Source organism: Equus asinus, chromosome 20, assembly GCF_041296235.1.
Source record: "Equus asinus isolate D_3611 breed Donkey chromosome 20, EquAss-T2T_v2, whole genome shotgun sequence".
NCBI classification, from domain to species: Eukaryota; Metazoa; Chordata; class Mammalia; order Perissodactyla; family Equidae; genus Equus; species Equus asinus.
The window spans coordinates 111,916,051-111,933,258 of NC_091809.1; the positions used below are offsets into that span (position 1 = coordinate 111,916,051).

At 40.6% G+C, this 17,208-nt stretch overlaps 2 protein-coding genes across 4 annotated transcripts in view; one reads left to right on the forward strand and one right to left on the reverse strand.

Moving 5' to 3' along the window:
- DCDC1 (doublecortin domain containing 1) overlaps nucleotides 1-9,266 on the reverse strand; it is a 428,668-nt gene extending 419,402 nt beyond the window's left edge. The window contains exons 1-2 of one of the 2 annotated variants that reach the window (XM_070491394.1): nucleotides 9,127-9,259; nucleotides 5,404-5,468 (exon numbers count right to left, since the gene is read on the reverse strand). The gene's annotated coding sequence lies outside the window, so the exon portion shown is untranslated. Of the gene's footprint in view, nucleotides 1-5,403; nucleotides 5,469-9,126 lie in introns of both variants that reach the window. The other variant, XM_070491396.1, reaches the window with a different exon arrangement.
- The window catches only part of DNAJC24 (DnaJ heat shock protein family (Hsp40) member C24), a 54,436-nt gene continuing 46,402 nt past the window's right edge, over nucleotides 9,175-17,208 (forward strand). Inside the window, exon 1 of one of the 2 annotated variants that reach the window (XM_070491428.1) lies at nucleotides 9,175-9,492. In XM_070491428.1, coding sequence (XP_070347529.1) covers nucleotides 9,388-9,492 — 105 coding nt within the window. In that variant the 5' untranslated portion in view covers nucleotides 9,175-9,387. The remainder of the gene's footprint in view (nucleotides 9,493-17,208) is intronic. The other variant, XM_070491429.1, reaches the window with a different exon arrangement.

A 17,208-nucleotide genomic window follows, 5' to 3' on the forward strand; every position in this document is an offset into this window, starting at 1 on the left:
AATGACAGGTCATACTATCAAGTAAGACGTGAACAGTGTAACCTACTTCAGTATTGCACGCCTTTTTATTCCGTTCCTCAAGCCAAAACAGGAAAAACTGGTTTAGGAAGAAAAGAATTTGAAAACTGGCTTTGGTGGTAAACCCAGGGCTGTTAACCCAACTCCTCTCTCTTGAGGACCGGCTTCAGAACTGAGTCAACGCCCCTGCTAACGACTAGTAGGGAATCGCGGCCTACTTCACGCTGTAGCTCCGTCACATGAGACCCCTGAGATCTCCAAAACCTAAAAAATTTATTTCCTTAGTTTTCTTTCCAACTCGGTGACCTTTCTTTTCCCTAAGGATCTCAAATGACTTGTTGCTTTAACTAAGTCGTGCTGCACTGGGACAGGATATAAACCCACTTCAGGCAGAAATTTTGAGAGCGAAAGAGGGAACGCTTGGTGAATGAATGAAAAGGATCGTCTATGACTAGAGAAAGCGAGAAGTAACAAAGTGGTGTTTAAATATAAGCGCTCACAGAAACACTCGAAATTGAAGTGTATGAAGAATAGCTTTATCTGCTTAGAGAAGGGAGATGATGTAAGAAGCCTCTGTCATGAGACTGTGGGCTGAGCACAGGGTGTCAGAAGCTCAGCTGGGGAGGAAAGAGGCCCCACCAGGAAGGGAAGTCCAATGTTTGGTCTGATCAGGCAATCCAGACAAGAGCCAACATTGTGTTGAACTGAGCTGCCTAGTGGACGTGGAGAATTTTCCCAACCTCTGTTACTATTTAAAATAATAAATTACGTGTCTTAGAAAAAAATTTGGTCACTGAATTGTTGGTTTACTGTGGAAACCATCAATCATGGATGCTTCCAAACTGGAGAGGGAAGAGTGCCCATCGGGCGTTATTCATATTAGGGCACCGAGGAGCAAGTCGGGGCACGGAACTGCCACCAACCTCTCCCTCCTGCTCCCAACACAAGGCAGTTGCATCCTTTTCTTTCACTCTTACCTAGGACATTCCAGAAGGTTTTGTGGAGATATCTACATTATGAAAGAATTTCGCCAGATACAACTCCCTTCATTTTATAACTAAAAAACAGTAAGAACAAAGGAAAAATACTTAAATTTACCAAGACAAGACTACAATCAATAATTTACTTATTTTAATAACTGAAGAAAATAAAACTAAAGAAAATAGTTTTGTAGCTCAGGAGACATGAAGGCAGGGCATTGTAATGGAAAGATAATGGAACTGGGCCAAGAAGTTCTGAAGTTCTGATCTTAGGTTTTGGGCCAGACCTGGAGTAAATCCTAAACTTCCTGGGGTTTGTTTTCTCTGCCTAAAAATAGATGTGGAGGAATGGTAGAATGACGTAACTCTAAAGTTCCTCTATCTCTAAAATTTTAGCCATTTAGTAGAAGAGTTTTCACACATGGGAGCTAAGGTGGTGTAACAGAAAATACAAAAGATGTGGAGCCAGCTGACTTGAGTCTGAATTTTGCCTCTGTCCCTTCCCAGTCTTATTTCCTTATGTGTAACAACAGCATCTGCCTTACCTACTTTATAGTATTGTTATATAGATCAAATGAGAAAACACATAATGTGTGAAAGTGCTTGTTAAGTATAAACATTAGTCTTCTTTTTTTCTTCTTTTTTTGCTGAGGAAGATTTGCCCCGAGCTAACATCCATGCCAATCTTCCTCTATTTTGTATGTGGGTCACTGCCACAGCATGGCCACCAAAGAGTGGTATAGATCCACGCCCAGGAACAAAACCTGGACCACCACAGAAGGCACCAAACTTAACCACTAGGCCACAGGGCTGGCCCTGATAAACGTGAATCTTCATTTTTCTATTTAGGTCAGCAGCCTGCACTATCTAAGAAAAAAATTTTAGATGTGATGGAATGTGTTCCAGAGTCTCCTTGTCATCAGAGAAGATGCAGTTATTCACAATTTACGACTTAGGAATGTTGGTTTCCTCAGCTGTTGATTTGCTAACAGTGTCATGGTTGGACAGCCCAGGTTGCTACGAACTAAGGTATGAGTAGCTGTTCTCTGTCATGGGAAAAATATGTAAGATTTCCAAACCATTCCTGTAACAAAAGAATGGGGTAATCTGCCCAAAAGTCAAGTAGCTATGTTGGCTGGTTATGTTAGAAGTGGAAAGAGAAGAAAAGGAGAATTGGTGGGGCCATAGAAAGGATCAACTTAAAGTCTAGAGCAAGACTAAAATAAAGGACACCAGTAGAAAGGAGTGGAGGGCACTGGGAGTCACCATCCTGATTCTGTAGAGTGTGCCTGCTAGACCTGCTCTACAGATGGAGGAGGTCCCCGTGAAACAAATCCTGACAGGTCATCAGACATAAAGAAGAATATATTGGGAAAGCTTAGCCAGTAAAAATATTAAGTTGGACTACTAAAGGCTAGGGTCTTGATCCTTTTCACTGATAATCTGCCATTATCACTATGGCATCTGACTTTTCCCTGAGTAAATATGTAATGAATTTCAGATGGCTCTCCTCAACTTTCCAGAACATCAGAATTCATTTGTGGGGACCTGGCACTTTTACTTTTAATATATATAAAATAAGGAGAGTGATTTCTAAGAAGCATGAAAAAAATATGCTTTTATTGATTTATAATCACATTATCATATAGCGTATGACATTCATAAATAAAGATGGATCTAGGATGCCTTGCCTCTCCAGGAGATGGTGTGCCACAGAGCCAAGCACAGAAAAAGGCCCAAAAGCTGGACTGAAGCAAGACATGGTCTTATTAGTGCTATGAAATTCAACTCAATTCATTAAGTATGTATTGATCACCAACTAATATCTACAATTAGAGACATATCAAAATATAAATTAATTTACTTCAGTGAAATTGATCCAAATCCATTTCTTACCATTTCAAATGCTTTAAGTTTGTCAGTTCTCCCTATACTGAAGACTGTTATCTAGTTTCTGGACCACCTTTGCTCCAAGTCCAAGGCTGGGAAGCAAGTAACAGCAGGACTTGAGTCCTGATCAAAGGCTTAGCCTCACCTATCTGAGGCAAGAAAGTGCAGAAGCAGGATACAGTGGGGACTAAGACCAAAAGAACTGTTACAGAGGACCCAGAAAAAAATCTCCCTTTACATCTGGTTACATTTTCTTATCTTACTTCTTCTTTTGCAGGATTACCAGTCTTTAACCCAAGACTAAGATTTTTTTCTAAGCATATTTTTCTCTGTATTGATATATCTGAATATTATTTATATGTACATCAACAAAATTCACTCTTATTTTCCAAATTAGATTTTTAAAATTCTGAACTTAAATATGTATATGTACAACGTACTATGGAATAATTTTTCCTTTTCTTGTACTGAAATAAAAAAACTTACTTAAGTCACCCCAATATAGATAGAAACTAAAAATAATTCATTTAATATTCATAGAGACTAACATTGCAGATCAGGATTTACACTACAAAGATTTAAAAAATCATAGTCTTTCAAATTAATATATCTGACTGTCTTTCTCTAATGCTCCTGTTCACCTGCAGCACCTCAGACAAGGTAATAATTTATGATAATCATATGAAAATATACAATTAATATTCATCACCTCTCATTCCTCATCACTTTAGATGATCAGTAATGCAGAGTGAAAATGCTGTCAGGTTTCTAATTGCTTTGTAATGGGCCTGAAACAGGGAAATCATTAAAGGCAAACAATCTGTCATTTGTCTGTTACATTAACTATCTATCACACAAAAAACTCATTAAATAAATTGCTAATGAGCTACGGAAGACTATACTCATGGTGCTTCTATGGTAGGTTAAAAAGTAATACCATGAATTGATTAAAATATTTTTAAAATATGATATTTTTGTAGAAATTCATCAGGAAACATCTATTCTTCAGTTTATTTTTTAAGCTGCGTGGTTTCATTATTTTGGCATCTAATCCATCATTGCAGAAATCCCCTTAGCATATAAGACTTGTTTTTCACCAGTCTCTAAACAATTAAACTGAAAGGTTGCAAAAAGAAGCTGAAATGCTAAATGTGTTTATGACTAGTAAACTGACAAAAATCATAAAAAATAGTATTATACTAACCCTGATGCTAAGTGAAGAATATATTTTAAAATTTGATTTTTACCCTCATATTTCCATGGATTTGAATTGTTGACTTTGCAACGCTTCATTCATCTTACATAATGCTATCATTATACAAAAATTATATTCAACTATTGAAATTGAGCATAACAACATTAAACTCTGCATAATAACATTAACTATTTTGAAATTTTTGAAGATTTAACTAACACTAAAATGTTTCATAATATTATTTCAAATAATTTTGGAGGGGAAAAAAATCATTTCTTTAAATGACTAGATCAAATTTTACATGTCCTTATCAATGCTACCTTTCTATATCAGGTGCTTAGTATTAAAGGAACCTACGATAATGACACTAATTTTGCTTTAAAAACAAAGAGTGTTTATAAACAAACACTCAGAAATGTTTTGTTGATCATACAGTCCAGCTGCATTTTATTTTAGAAAAAAAATCTGAGAGTAACAAAGATAGTGTTATTGATTATGTTTTCCATTCTGCTAAGGATGAATTAAATCATGAATTTATTTCTTAAAACATAAGAATCTTAGTAATAAAGTCAAACTTCCTACAAAATGCAGACCAATTTACCCCTATTGGAATACACACCAGTTTACAAACCTAACGCAATAGCGTGTTTAGCCAGGTGCCACGGTCGATACACACGAGCGAATTCTAGGTAACTTCAAAAGGTTTCCTAACACTCTGGAAACATCTTCATTATACTCTCTAATTGACTTAAACAGACTTCATAGCAACTGTTTAACACATTTTAACCCACAAATTAACACTCCTTGATCATTCAGATTAACCTTTCTTCTGAGTCAATTACATGACAAAAGAAAAAATAAACTTAAAAAAAATTCAGGTTTAAAAACTAAAATGTAAAGGAGAATGCTTTTTTAAAAAAATAGCATATAAATGCATATCACCACAGGGTTGGAAGAGATCGTTGAAAGGTTTCAAATTTCGAGGTAACTGGAAAGCTCACAGAAAAGCCAGAGGTGGGCACAAGAACAAAGAGAAAGGGGTAAAGAAGTGAATGGGGGAATAAGAAGTTGGAATTTATTATGGCTACCAAGGAGAAACAGAAGATGGATTCTATACAGTATCTTTAATAGGTTCACGGAAAGATTAAAACATCAGATATGAGGAAGCTAGGAAGACAGGAACGATAAGATAAAGGAACAGATAAGATAAAGACCACAAAGGGGTCTGAAGCAAGCGTGAAAGAACAGGACACAACTGGAGTTAAACAAACAAACCAGAAAAACACAGCAACAGGTGTGCTGACAGCACCAAGTATTTACCTCGGTCTCTCCTGCTCAGTGCACGGCCCTGCTCACACTCTGTGAGGGGTCACTGATGGTTACCACTGAAAAGACAAAAGAGAACAGAGTGATGACAACCAGTGAGGGAAAAAATGCAAACATGAAAAACCGTTTCTAAAAGATGAGGTAGGATTGTTCATTAGAGCTGATTCTCGATATTGTCTAAAGTTTTATGATAATCTGCCGAAAACAAAGAAAAACAGAAGTTTCTCCAATTCGAGGCATTCATCTCACTCCTCTGTCAAAGTGTTATTTAAAACTTAACTCTTCCCCACATCTTCCTGGAGTAGCCCCACTTTGACTCAAGGATCTCAGTCATTCCAGCAATCTGCCTTATTCTACTTGTGCGACTATGAGGCATTAACTGTCACAGCACCTGTATTCCCTCTGGCACAGCACTTCCCAGTTATTTCAGGCACCTGTGTAATTGTCTGTCCACCCAGATAAACTCTAAGCTTTCTAGAGGGCTCCAGCCAACCGTCTTGTGTCTCTTGCAACAAAGTGTGGGACACAGTAAACACCCAATAAATATGTGATGATTGAATGAATAAGTGAGTGAAAGCTATACACGTACCACATCATTGTGCATTTTTTAAAGCTCATCACTACTAATTCCTGGTACATTTTCTACCTTCCCAGTAGACTCTAAGTTGCTCTAGGGCTACCATCTAATTCCAGAGCATAACCATAACATTCAGTGGTCCTTAAAAACAAATACAGCTTAGTTCACTGACATGAAAACCTAAAAATAAAATACACAAGATCAAGGAAATTAAACAAGAGTTGGCAGTGAAACCAGGAGAAAGAACCAAGTAAATATAATCCTAGTATTAAGAAATAATTAGCAGAAGTACACTGTGTATATTGTGAATACTATCCATCAATAGGAAGCACAATTTACCAATACGACTCAAATTAAGAATTTGTTAATGTGTGGTGGACATTGAGTAGAATGTGATTTTTTGCTGTCACAACCACCAAGGGTCTTTAGACCCCTGCTATATCTATATCTAACTCTAGATATAGCACTCGATCAATCATGCTGAAGTCAATTATTTAATGCATGCCTACCTCGCTTATGTTAGATGCTGAGGACAAAGGAATTAAGAGATTTTTGCCCATGCTTTTAATTTATCCTGCAAACTAAACTATAGTTCAACAAACGTTTGAATTTGGTTTCATTTTTTCAACTCAATAGTTTGTGGCTTTCATTTGCTCCGTTTGGAAATTCCTAAAGTACTGCTATAAATTCTTAATGTTCAAATATGTCAAAACTGAGCAACAAATATTTCACATTAATAATAATAGCTAATCTTTACTGAGTACTTACTACTTTCAGGCAGTATTATCTCATTTAATCCTCACAACAAACCTATGAGAGCGATACTATAATTATTTCTATTTTACAGGGGAAGAAACCATGGCACAGAGATTGATTAACTTAAACTGTTCACATACCCATCAAGAGGCAGAGCCGGATTCAAACCTATGCAATCTGACTCCATAGTTTATATTTCTGCTATATTAGCTTTATATGAAATGGATAAGTTACCACCTTAAAATAAGATAGTGAGAAACAATCCTATTGTAGATACACATCATTAGAATTCCAGAGAATCTAGCAAGATAGCTCGTGCTCAGTTTCTCTGACAGGTGTTCCTGCCCTCATGGCTCCTATAATTCAGTTAGGGAATCAGAACATGCATTTAAAGTGTGCAGCAATACCCTGTGGGACAGGATACGTGCAAATGAGGAGTACAGACAGGACTCATTACGAAAGTTGAGAGGAGGAAGTAGTTTCTAAGGACCGGCCATCATAAAAGGCTTGATGGACGAGATGGGTCTTAAAGGAGGGATAAAGCTGATAGGTGGAAGCAAAGGACTAGGGTGTTATAAGCCAGGGGAACCATCTGAACAAAATTAGGGATGAAGTACCAAGAAAAGATCCAACTGTTCAAATGTTTCATGTATGGAGGTAATAGGTGATGAGGCTGGAAAACTAAGGTCCGTATTGGGGAGGTAACTGGATGCCAGGTTAAGGAGTTAGGACTTTCCTCTAGAACTGCCCTGTTCAATACCATAGTCACTAGTGAGATGTGGCTAGTGAGCACTTGAAATGTGGCTAGTCCAAATTGAGATGAGCTGTACAAGTAAAATACACACCAGATTTTGAAGACTTAGTATGAAAAAGAATGTAAACTCTCTCTTTAATAATTTTTATATTGATTACATTTTGAAATGATCATACTCTGGATACATTCGGTTAAATAAAATACATCATTTCACCTATTTCTATTTACTTTCCTAATGTGGCTACTGGGAAATTTAAAATCACATATGTGGCTTGCATTTATGGCTTACATTTTATTTCTATTGGACAGTACTGCTCTAGAAACTGAAAAAAAGGAAGATTAATGAGGAGTTCATATAAAATATGTTTTAAGAAGTCTATTCTGGCATACATAGACAAATTCAGATTATAAGACAACTAATCTAGATTTTCAACAAGTCAATGTCAGGAAGAGAAAAAAAACAAGGTAGTATTGGAGAAGTGGGACTGCTCTAGCTAAAAAGATGTTTAAGAGACAGAAGAACCAAAGGCAATGTGTAGACTTTGGACCCTGATCAAGCAAACTAACCATACAAAGACATTTCTGAGACAACTACGGAAATGTAAATAAGGACTAGATATTGGATGACATCAATGAATGATTGATCATTTCAGCGGAATAATGACATTAGGGAGATAAAAGAAAAAGTTGCAAACTTAAGTATGCTTTAGGGACGCAAACTAAAGTATGTCAAAATGCAATGAGAGAAACTTAGGGTTTGCTGGGGGAAAAAAATCAGTGTATCTCTTACTTTCCAATCCCAAATAAATAAATACAAATATAAAACTGTGAATTGGGAAAATTGAGTTACTGTGATTAGACTTTTCAGAATTTGGTCAAAAAACGACTAAAAGAGAGAACACAATGAATGCCCTGATTCAATCATAAATCAAAATAAAGTGCTGTCGGCATAAAAACTGAAGGACGTGAGACTATCCACACAGGGAAGGCCTAGGCGGCGGGAGGGGAGTGGGCGGCGGGGCATCACTCTGACCGCACCATGTAGGACAACCCTGACCTCCGCCCCTTGAGGGATTTCCTTAGGGCCGCACACAGGGTATTTCAGAACCAGGACTCCAACCAGAGGCTCTGACTTAGTCTAGGGCTCTTGGTGTCCGCTTTTCAACGCGACAGAATCCTCTGGAGAACCTAATCTATGCTTTTTGCTTTAGATTTTTTCACTTTCCCGTGTCAGTTATTCTAAAGTTCATTCCATCCTTAAATAATCCACCAGATTAGAATACTTCATTTAACGTGCTCAGGCTTATCTCAGCTGTTTCTCAAAGTGAGATTTGATAGAAGATAAACAAGAACATGGAAAACAAATCTGAGCAGCGACCCCGTGAAAACCACCCTAAGCTCTCGGAGCGCAGCGTCCCCCACGCCGCTCGGGGAGCAGTAGCGAGCGAGGGAGGCCCGGGAAAGGCTTTACGTCCAAGCCGGCTGCTACGGTCCCAAAGAAGTCGCTAGGCTGAACAGCCTTTCTAGGAAAGACGCGAGAACGGAGGAGACCCCCGGCCGGCACAGGCGGCACTGCGGGGACGCGCGGCCGGGGACCGGGGACCCGCGAACGCGCCGCGCCCCCACTTACTGCTCGGCGCCCTCGCGGGCGGCGCCGGTTTCCATAGCGACCGCGTCCGGCGCGGGGCGGTGCTTCCGCTCGGTGCCTCGGCCACTGCGGCTCGGCTAGAAACGGGGCCACGTCCGCGCTCCGGCTTCCGGCGGAAGGAGACGCCGGCCCGAGTGGGCGGCGGGCGACCGGGGCGCAGGGTGGGCCGGCGCTCGGCTGACCTCTCTGGCCTTGGGCTGCGACAGACTCGAGCCTCGCGGACGCCGGGCCTCCTTCGCTGCGATGGCGGCGCGCGCCCCGCCTCCCGACCCGTACGGCGCGCTGGGCGCGGGGCCCTCGGCGGGCGCGGCCGAGCTGCGGCGGCGCTACCGGCGGCTCGTGCGCACGGTGAGTCCGCGCCGCGCGGGTGCTGGGCCGCGCGCCACGTGACGGGCGAACCGGGGCCTCGAGCGCTGAGGGGCTGCGGGGCGCCCTGGGCCGGGGTCCGCGTCCCGGCGGTGGAGCGGAGACCTGGCCGTCGCTGCCGGCATGAGCGCCTTGGCCGCCTCGGGGGCGGGACGGCGGCGTCCAGGTGAGGGGCTCGCAGGTGCGCTGCGGGGGGCGGGGCCGTCCAGGTGAGGGGCTCGCAGGTGCGCCGCCGGGGGCGGGGCGGCGGCGTCCAGGTGAGGGGCTCGCAGGTGCGTCGCCGGGGGACGGGGGTCGTCCAGCTGAGGGGCTCGCAGGTGCGCTGCGGGCGGCGGGGGGCGGCGTCCAGTTGAGGGGCTCGCAGGTGCGCCGCAGGGGCCGGGGCGTTGGCGTCCAGGTGAGGGCCTCGCGGGTGTGCTGAGAGGAGGGCGGGGCGGCGTCATCCAGGTGCGGGGCTCGCAGGTGCGCCGCGTGGCACCAGTGAGCCGCCCAGGAGCCCCCAGCGCCCGCTGGCTGTTGAGCGCTGCAGTGGGACCATCCAAGGAGAGATAGGCTACAAAGGTGACAGGCACATTGGACCTCGGAAACGTCGTGCAAAACAAGGATACAGGGTAATCTAGAACTTGTTCATGTGGATTACATGTTGATAGTGTGTGCTGGCTAGTTTTGTATATACGGGCTACTTTTCATATTCTCTACATGATATATGCACAAGTATTTGCATATATAATAAAATGTACTATAGAAATTGATTTCATCTGCTTTTTACTATTTTTAACATTGCGTAGGTGGCTTGCATGTATACTTCTCATTATGTTTCAATTGAATAGTGCCAATTTAGGCCGTTGATATGCTGTTTTTCACCAGACTCCATTCTTCTGTGAAATGAGTTGTGGTATTTATCAATATACAGTATCTTTCTGAATTGTTGTATTATTTTTTTTCAACCTATATTGTATGTTTCTTAAGCCAGTGTTGGTGGTCTCCAGTTAATTCAGTTTGCAAAAAGAGTGGAGGACCGTTACTTACATTCATCAGTTGTTTTTCTAGTTTTTATCAAATAGATCTGTGAGATTTTGCTGTAACTGTTAGCGTTTATTGTGAGAGACAGTAGGTATTGCGCTGTCAGGAATGTATTAATATCCCTTCTTTGGATACTACGTTGGACTAAATGGCTTTAAGGTTTCTTTTATCTCAGAATTTTTAAGATTTCCGAGAGTGAAAGCAAGTAGACTTTATTGAAAAATTTCTTAATACCAGGTCATTCTCATACTTCAGTTAAGTGGGACAGGAGGCTGCAGAAGTAGGCTAGGTCTAGATCACACAGGGCCTCGTTGGCCATGTCCGTCTCTGATTTGGCAGTGAGAAGCCATTTGTACTTAGTATAACAAGCATCCGTCAAACCCAAAGTGAATGGACCCTTTGCACATCCTCTAGCAACGTATCAGAGCATTCCAGTTGCTCCACATCCTCACCAGCATTTGGTGGTGTTAGATTTCAGCTGTGGGCTTTCTCAATTTTGCCGCCATTGACATTTTGAGCGGGATAATTCTTTGATATGAGGGGCTGTCCTGTGTGTTGGAGGTTGTTTAGCAGCATTCTAGATGCCACTTACTAACTAAAAATGTCTCCTGGGGGTCAAAATTGCCAACCTCCCCATCCCATTGAGGACCACTGCACAATTTGTGGTGATATCTCATTGTGGTTTTGTGTTTCTCTGATGACTAATGATGTTAAGCACTTTTTAATGTGATTATTAGCCATTTATATAATTTTTGTTGTGTCTTTTTAAAAAATTAAATATATTCTTGATCTGGTGTGTATTTTGTCCTAGTCTATGACTTGGCAGCGCATTTTCTTAATGATGTTTTTTGATGAGCAGTTTTTTGTTTTGACAAAATACAATTTATCACATTTTTGTTTTCTGGTTAGTGCTTTCTGTGTTTTCTCTAAAAAGGTCATGAGAATATTGTACATTTTCTTCTAGAAGCTTTATAGTTTGCTTTTACCATTAGACCTATGATTTTCATGTATGGTGTGAGATGGGAAGTCGTGTTTTTGTCTTTCTTTCTATATGAATATCCAGTTCTTTCTCATTTATTGAAAAGATTTTCCTCTCTCCTTTGGATTGTCTTGGCAATGTGGGTCTGTTTGGGACTGTATTCTCTTTGGTATATTTGTCTATCCTTCTACTAATGCCTCTGTCTTGATTACTGTGGGGTTATAGTTAGTTTCAAAGTTACATAAAGTTCTCTAATTTTTTCTTTCTTTTCAGGTTTATTTTGGTTATTTTAGTTTCTTTGCATATCCATAGAAATTTAGAATCAGCTTGTAAATTTCTATTTAAAAAATCCTGCTTGAATTTGAATTGACTGTGTTGAATATACATCTATCTTAACAATATTGAGTCTTCTAATCCTTGAGTATATCTGTCCATTACTTGTCATCTATAATTTCTCTCAGAAATATTTTAAGATTTTCAGTGTAGTATTACACATCTTTCTTTGAATTTATTTCTAGTTTTTTAATATTTCTGATTCCATTGTAAATCATATGTTTCTAAAAAAGTTCATTTTCCAGTTGCTGATTGATGGTATATAGAACTATAGTTTATTTTTATATACTGATCTTGTATCCCACAATCTCGGTAGATTTGCTTCTAAATTGTCTCATAGCTGTTTTTGTAGAGTCCTTAGAATTTTCTACCAATAAAATTATGCCATTTGCAAATAGAGTTTTAATTCTTTCTAATATGTATGCCTTTTATTTCTTTTTCTTGCCTTAATGCACTAGTTATGTGCTTCTGTTACGATGCTCAATTGAAGTGGTAGGAGTAAATACCCTTGCCTTGTTGCTGGTATTGGGGGGAAACCTTCAGTATTTTACCGTTAAATATAACATTAGCCGTATGTTTTTTAAGATACACTTTATCAGGGTAGGAAAATTCTTCCTAGTCTGCTGAGCATAGTTATCATGAATGGGTATTGAATTTTCTTAGATTTTTTTTTAACATTTATTGAAGTTTGCATGTGTTAATTTTCCTCTTTTAATCTGTGAATTACATTGATTTTTTTTTTTTGAGGAAGATTAGCTCTGAGCTAACTACTGCCAGTCCTCTTTTTTGCTGAGGAACCCTGGCCCTGAGCTAACATCCGTGCCCATCTTCCTCTGCTTTGTATGTGGGACACCTACCACAGCACGGCCTTGTCTGCACCTGGGATCCAAACCGGCGAACCCCGGGTTGCCTAAGTGGAACGTGTGAACTTAACTGCTGCGCCACCGGGCGGCCCCTACATTGACTTTTCTTATGTTAAATCTATTTTGTGTTACTAGGATAATGAATCTCACTTATTCATGGAGTATTGTGCTTTCCTTATGTTGCAGGATTCTCTTTTGTTAAGGATTTTAATGTCTAGATTCATGATGTATTGGTGTAATTTTTTTTCTTATATGTCCATGTCTAAATTTAGTATCACAGTTATGCTGGCCTCATAAAATAATGGGGGAATGATTCCATTTTCTTTCTTCTCTAAAGAGTTTGTGTAAGATTGCTATTTCTTATTTAAATATTTAATAGAATTTACTGGGGAGGTCATCTGGGCGTGAAGTTTTCTTTGTGTAAAATTTCATAATTATGAGTTTAATCATTTTTGGAGATTACAGGACTATTCAAATTTTTTATTTCCTGTTTGTCAATGTAGGTGAATTGTATTTTTCAAGAGTTTTAAAATTTCATTTAACAAGTCCGATTTATTCTCATAATGTTCATACTATCTCCTTATTATCCTTTTATTGCTGTAAGATGTGTAGTTATGTTTTTCTTTTCATTCTTTATGTTGGCAGTTTGTGTTTTCTGTTTATTTTTTCCTGATCAGTCTTGCTAAAGGTTTATCCATTTTATTAATCTTTGCCAAGAACCAGCTTTTTAGTTTGTGGATTTTTTTGTTTGTCCACTTTCTCTTCACTTGATTTCTGCTTTTAATTTTATTATATTCTTCTGCTTACCGCTCTTCTTTTTCTAGCGTATCGTTGTGGAACATACCTGGTGGATTGCACACCTGTCCTCTCTCCTCATGTAGCCATTTAAAGCTATGCATCTCTCTCAGCTCGGAGCACTGCATTAGCTGCATCCTGTGCTTTCAGTTCAAAATATTTTTAAATTTCTCTGTAATAGTTTTCTTTGACCTGTGGGTTACTAAAAAGTACATTAATTTCTAAATATTGGAGACTGTTCAGATATCTTTCTATTATTGATTTCTGATTTAATCCTGTTGTGAGTGGAGAATGTACTTGGAATGATTTCATTCCTTTGAAATTTGTTAAAATTGTTTTTATGGCCCAGCATATAGTCTACCTTGGTGAATGTTCCCATGCACTTGAAAAATTTGTGTTCTGAGGTTATGGAGTATAGTGTTCTATATATGTCTATTAGGTCATGTTGATTGGGTGGCTCAAATATTCTATATCCTTAATGATTTTTTAATCTATTTTTTAAATCAGTTTCTGAGAGAAGGACATTAACATTTTCAACCGTGATTGTGGATTTGTGTTTTTCTCTTTAATTCTCTTAATTTTTGTTTCATTTGTTTGGGATCTTTTGTATTAGGTGCGTATATATTTAAGATGGTCATGTCTTCGTGAGTTTGAACCTCTGATCGTTATAAAATTCCCCTCTCTATTTCTCATGGTACTCTTCTTGAGGTCTATTTTGATATTTAACAGCCATGCCAGCTTCCTTATACTTAGTGTCTGTAGGATTTATCTTTTCCCATCCGTTCACTTTCAGTCTCTCTTTTATGTTTTGAGTGTGTTTTCTTGTATATGGCAAGTAATTGAGGCCTTAAAGACATTTCAGTCTGTCAGTGTCTGCCTTTTATTGGGGACGTTTAGTCCATTTACATTTTTCCCCAGCTGTATTGAGCTATAACTGACATAGAACATTCTGTAAGTTTAAGATGTACAACGTGATGATTTGATACATGTATACATTGTGAATTGGTCACCACAATAAGGTTAATTAACACATCTATCACTTCACGAGGTTACCTCTGTGTGTGTGTCACATTTCCCCTTTCTGATGTCACTGTGTTGTTTCCCTTCCATCTTGCGTTTCTTGCCTTCATTTCAGGAAGGTGTTTTTTATCTCCACTGGACAGAGAACTGTAGATTGACAGGAGTTTTTTCATTTACAAGCAGCCATAATTCAGATCCTTGTTCTCTCTTTTTTTTCTTCTCCCCAAAGCCCCCAGTACATAGTTGTATATCCCAGCTGTAGGTCCTCCTGGTTGTGCTATGTGGGACCCCTCCTTAGCACGGCTTGATGAGAGGTGCCATGTCCGCGCCGAGATGGGAACCTGTGAAACACTGGGCCGCCAAAGTGGAGCACATGAGGTGAACCACTCAGCCACGGGCCCAGCCCCCTCGTTCTCTTTTTAATGTGTTGTTTTTCTTTGGTTGCTTTCAAGATCTCATCTTTTGATTTTAGTAGTTTCTCTGTCTTGTGCCTAATGTGTACTTTTCTTTGTATTTTTCCCACCTAGAGTTAACTGAGCTTCCTGGATCTGTTGGTTGATGTCTTTCTTTCGTCAGCTTTGGAATATTTTCAGCCATTATGTCTTTACATCTTTTTCTGCTCCATCCCTCTCTTCTTTGGGATTCTAATAACATACAGGGAGATTGTACCACAGCTATCTGATGCTCTGTCCTTTTTCCCCAGTCTTTTTTTCTCTCTGCATTTCAGTTTGCGTAATTTTTATGAACCTATCTTCAACTTCACTGGTTTTATTTTTGCTCTGCTGTGTCCATCTACTGATAAACTCATTAAATTCTTAGTCTCTATTATCTAAGTTTCATAGCTAACATTTCTCCTGGCTCTCTTTTATGTAGTGTTCATCTCTCTTCCATCTTTTCACACAGATTGTGTGCCGTTTCCACTAGATCCTCTAATGTACTTGTCATAATTATTTTAAATGCCCTGTCTGATCATTCTAACATCTGGGCCATGTCTGAGTCTCGTTCTCTATCCTTTCTTGATGACGGACCACATTTTCTTGCTTCTTTGCGTGTCTTACTGTTTTTTATTGAATGTGAAAAATTGTAATGGAAAGTAGAGCCTGGGGTCAGTGGCATGTGTACTCCCAGCAGTGGGCGTCCTCTGAGAGGCAGCTTGTGGGCCGTCTGCGTCGGCCCAGTCCGAAACTGAGCTGAGCTTTCTTGGTGGTGGTTTCTCTGGTGATTCCTCGGAAGATGTGAACAGGATCGCAGCCTGCCCTCCAGCAGAGCCCGCGCCCTGACTGCGGCAGGAGCCGCCTGGGCTCTCCTCGCTGTCCTCTGGCTGCAGCAGGCCCCCACGTGTTAGGAGTGGTGTCTCTCAGCCTCTTCCAGCTCCTGGCCCTCCCTTCGCTGGGATGACTGCCGCCTGGACTCCTTGGAGGGTTTCTCCAGTTCTCCAGGCCTGCCCTTCGACCTCAGTAGGCCTCTTGTGCCTGCTGTGCCTCACGGGCTGAGTCTTGGCTCTCCTGCCCCGTCTCTGTTCTTTCTTGTGAGTACCTGGTACAGCCTGGGAGAGAACTGGTGGGTGGGTACAGACTGTTTCTATGTTTGGGGTGCCTGGGGATTCTAAGTTGTCATGCCAGTTTCGGCGTGGCTTTTAAAATTTATTGAAAGTTCACTTTTTCTTATCTGTGTCTGTGATGGCTTCCTGCTCCTGCTCTTGTGCCAGAGATGAAGACAGTGATGGGTTTCCTCTCTGCTGGGGAGGTCTTTTTAGTTTGGATTTGGGTTCATTAGGTTTCTATGAGTCCTCAGCTTGCTATTTAAAAGAACTGTGAGTTTGTAGGATGTCTGGCTTGTTCTCCTGGGTTATTCCTACCAGCATTAAAATGTGTCATTATTTCTCCCATCTTTGAAAAAGTACCCTTTCTCTCTACCCATTTCTGTCACCTCTTGCCCCAACTCTTTGTTCTTCTTTGTAGCAAAAACTACTTCAAGAAGTTGTCTCTACTTCGTTTCTTCAGTTCTCTCTTCCCATCTCTCTTAAACCTACTCCCATGAGGCCTCGCTTGCACCACTGTGCTGGACCTGCTCCTGTCAGGATCGCTAATGAAATCTTTTAATGGAAACACGCAGTCCTCCTGTGTTTCTCCTTTGCTCACGCACTCACAGTTCTTCCTACACCGGATTATGGGTTTTCCACACATCAAGTAATTTTCTGCGACACCTACGTGATGTCCTGTAATTCGCTTGGAGTTAGCTTCAGATCCCACAAGTTAGGGGCTCAGTCCCACAAGACTGCCCCCACTTCAGACATCAGTCACAAGTCCCAGGTTGTCACTTGTACTTCTGAGAGACCAGCTATAAATTGGGGTTCCCAGACCCCTTCCTGGGGTTTGATACTTTGCTAGAGTGGCCCAGAGAACTCAGGGAAATAATTATGTTTACCAGTTTATTTTATAATAAAGGATATGATAAAGGATGCAGATGAAGAGATACGTAGGGCAAGGTCTGGAAGGGTCCCAAGCACGAGAGCTTCTGTCCCTGTGGAGTTGGGGTGTGCTACCCTCCTGGCACGTAGGTGTGTGTGTTCACCACCTCAGATGCTCCCTGAACCCCGTGCTGTTGGGATTTTGTGGAGGCTTCATCTTGTGGGCACCATCGATTATTAAGCCCGTTTCCAGCCCCTCTCCCTTCTCTGGAGAA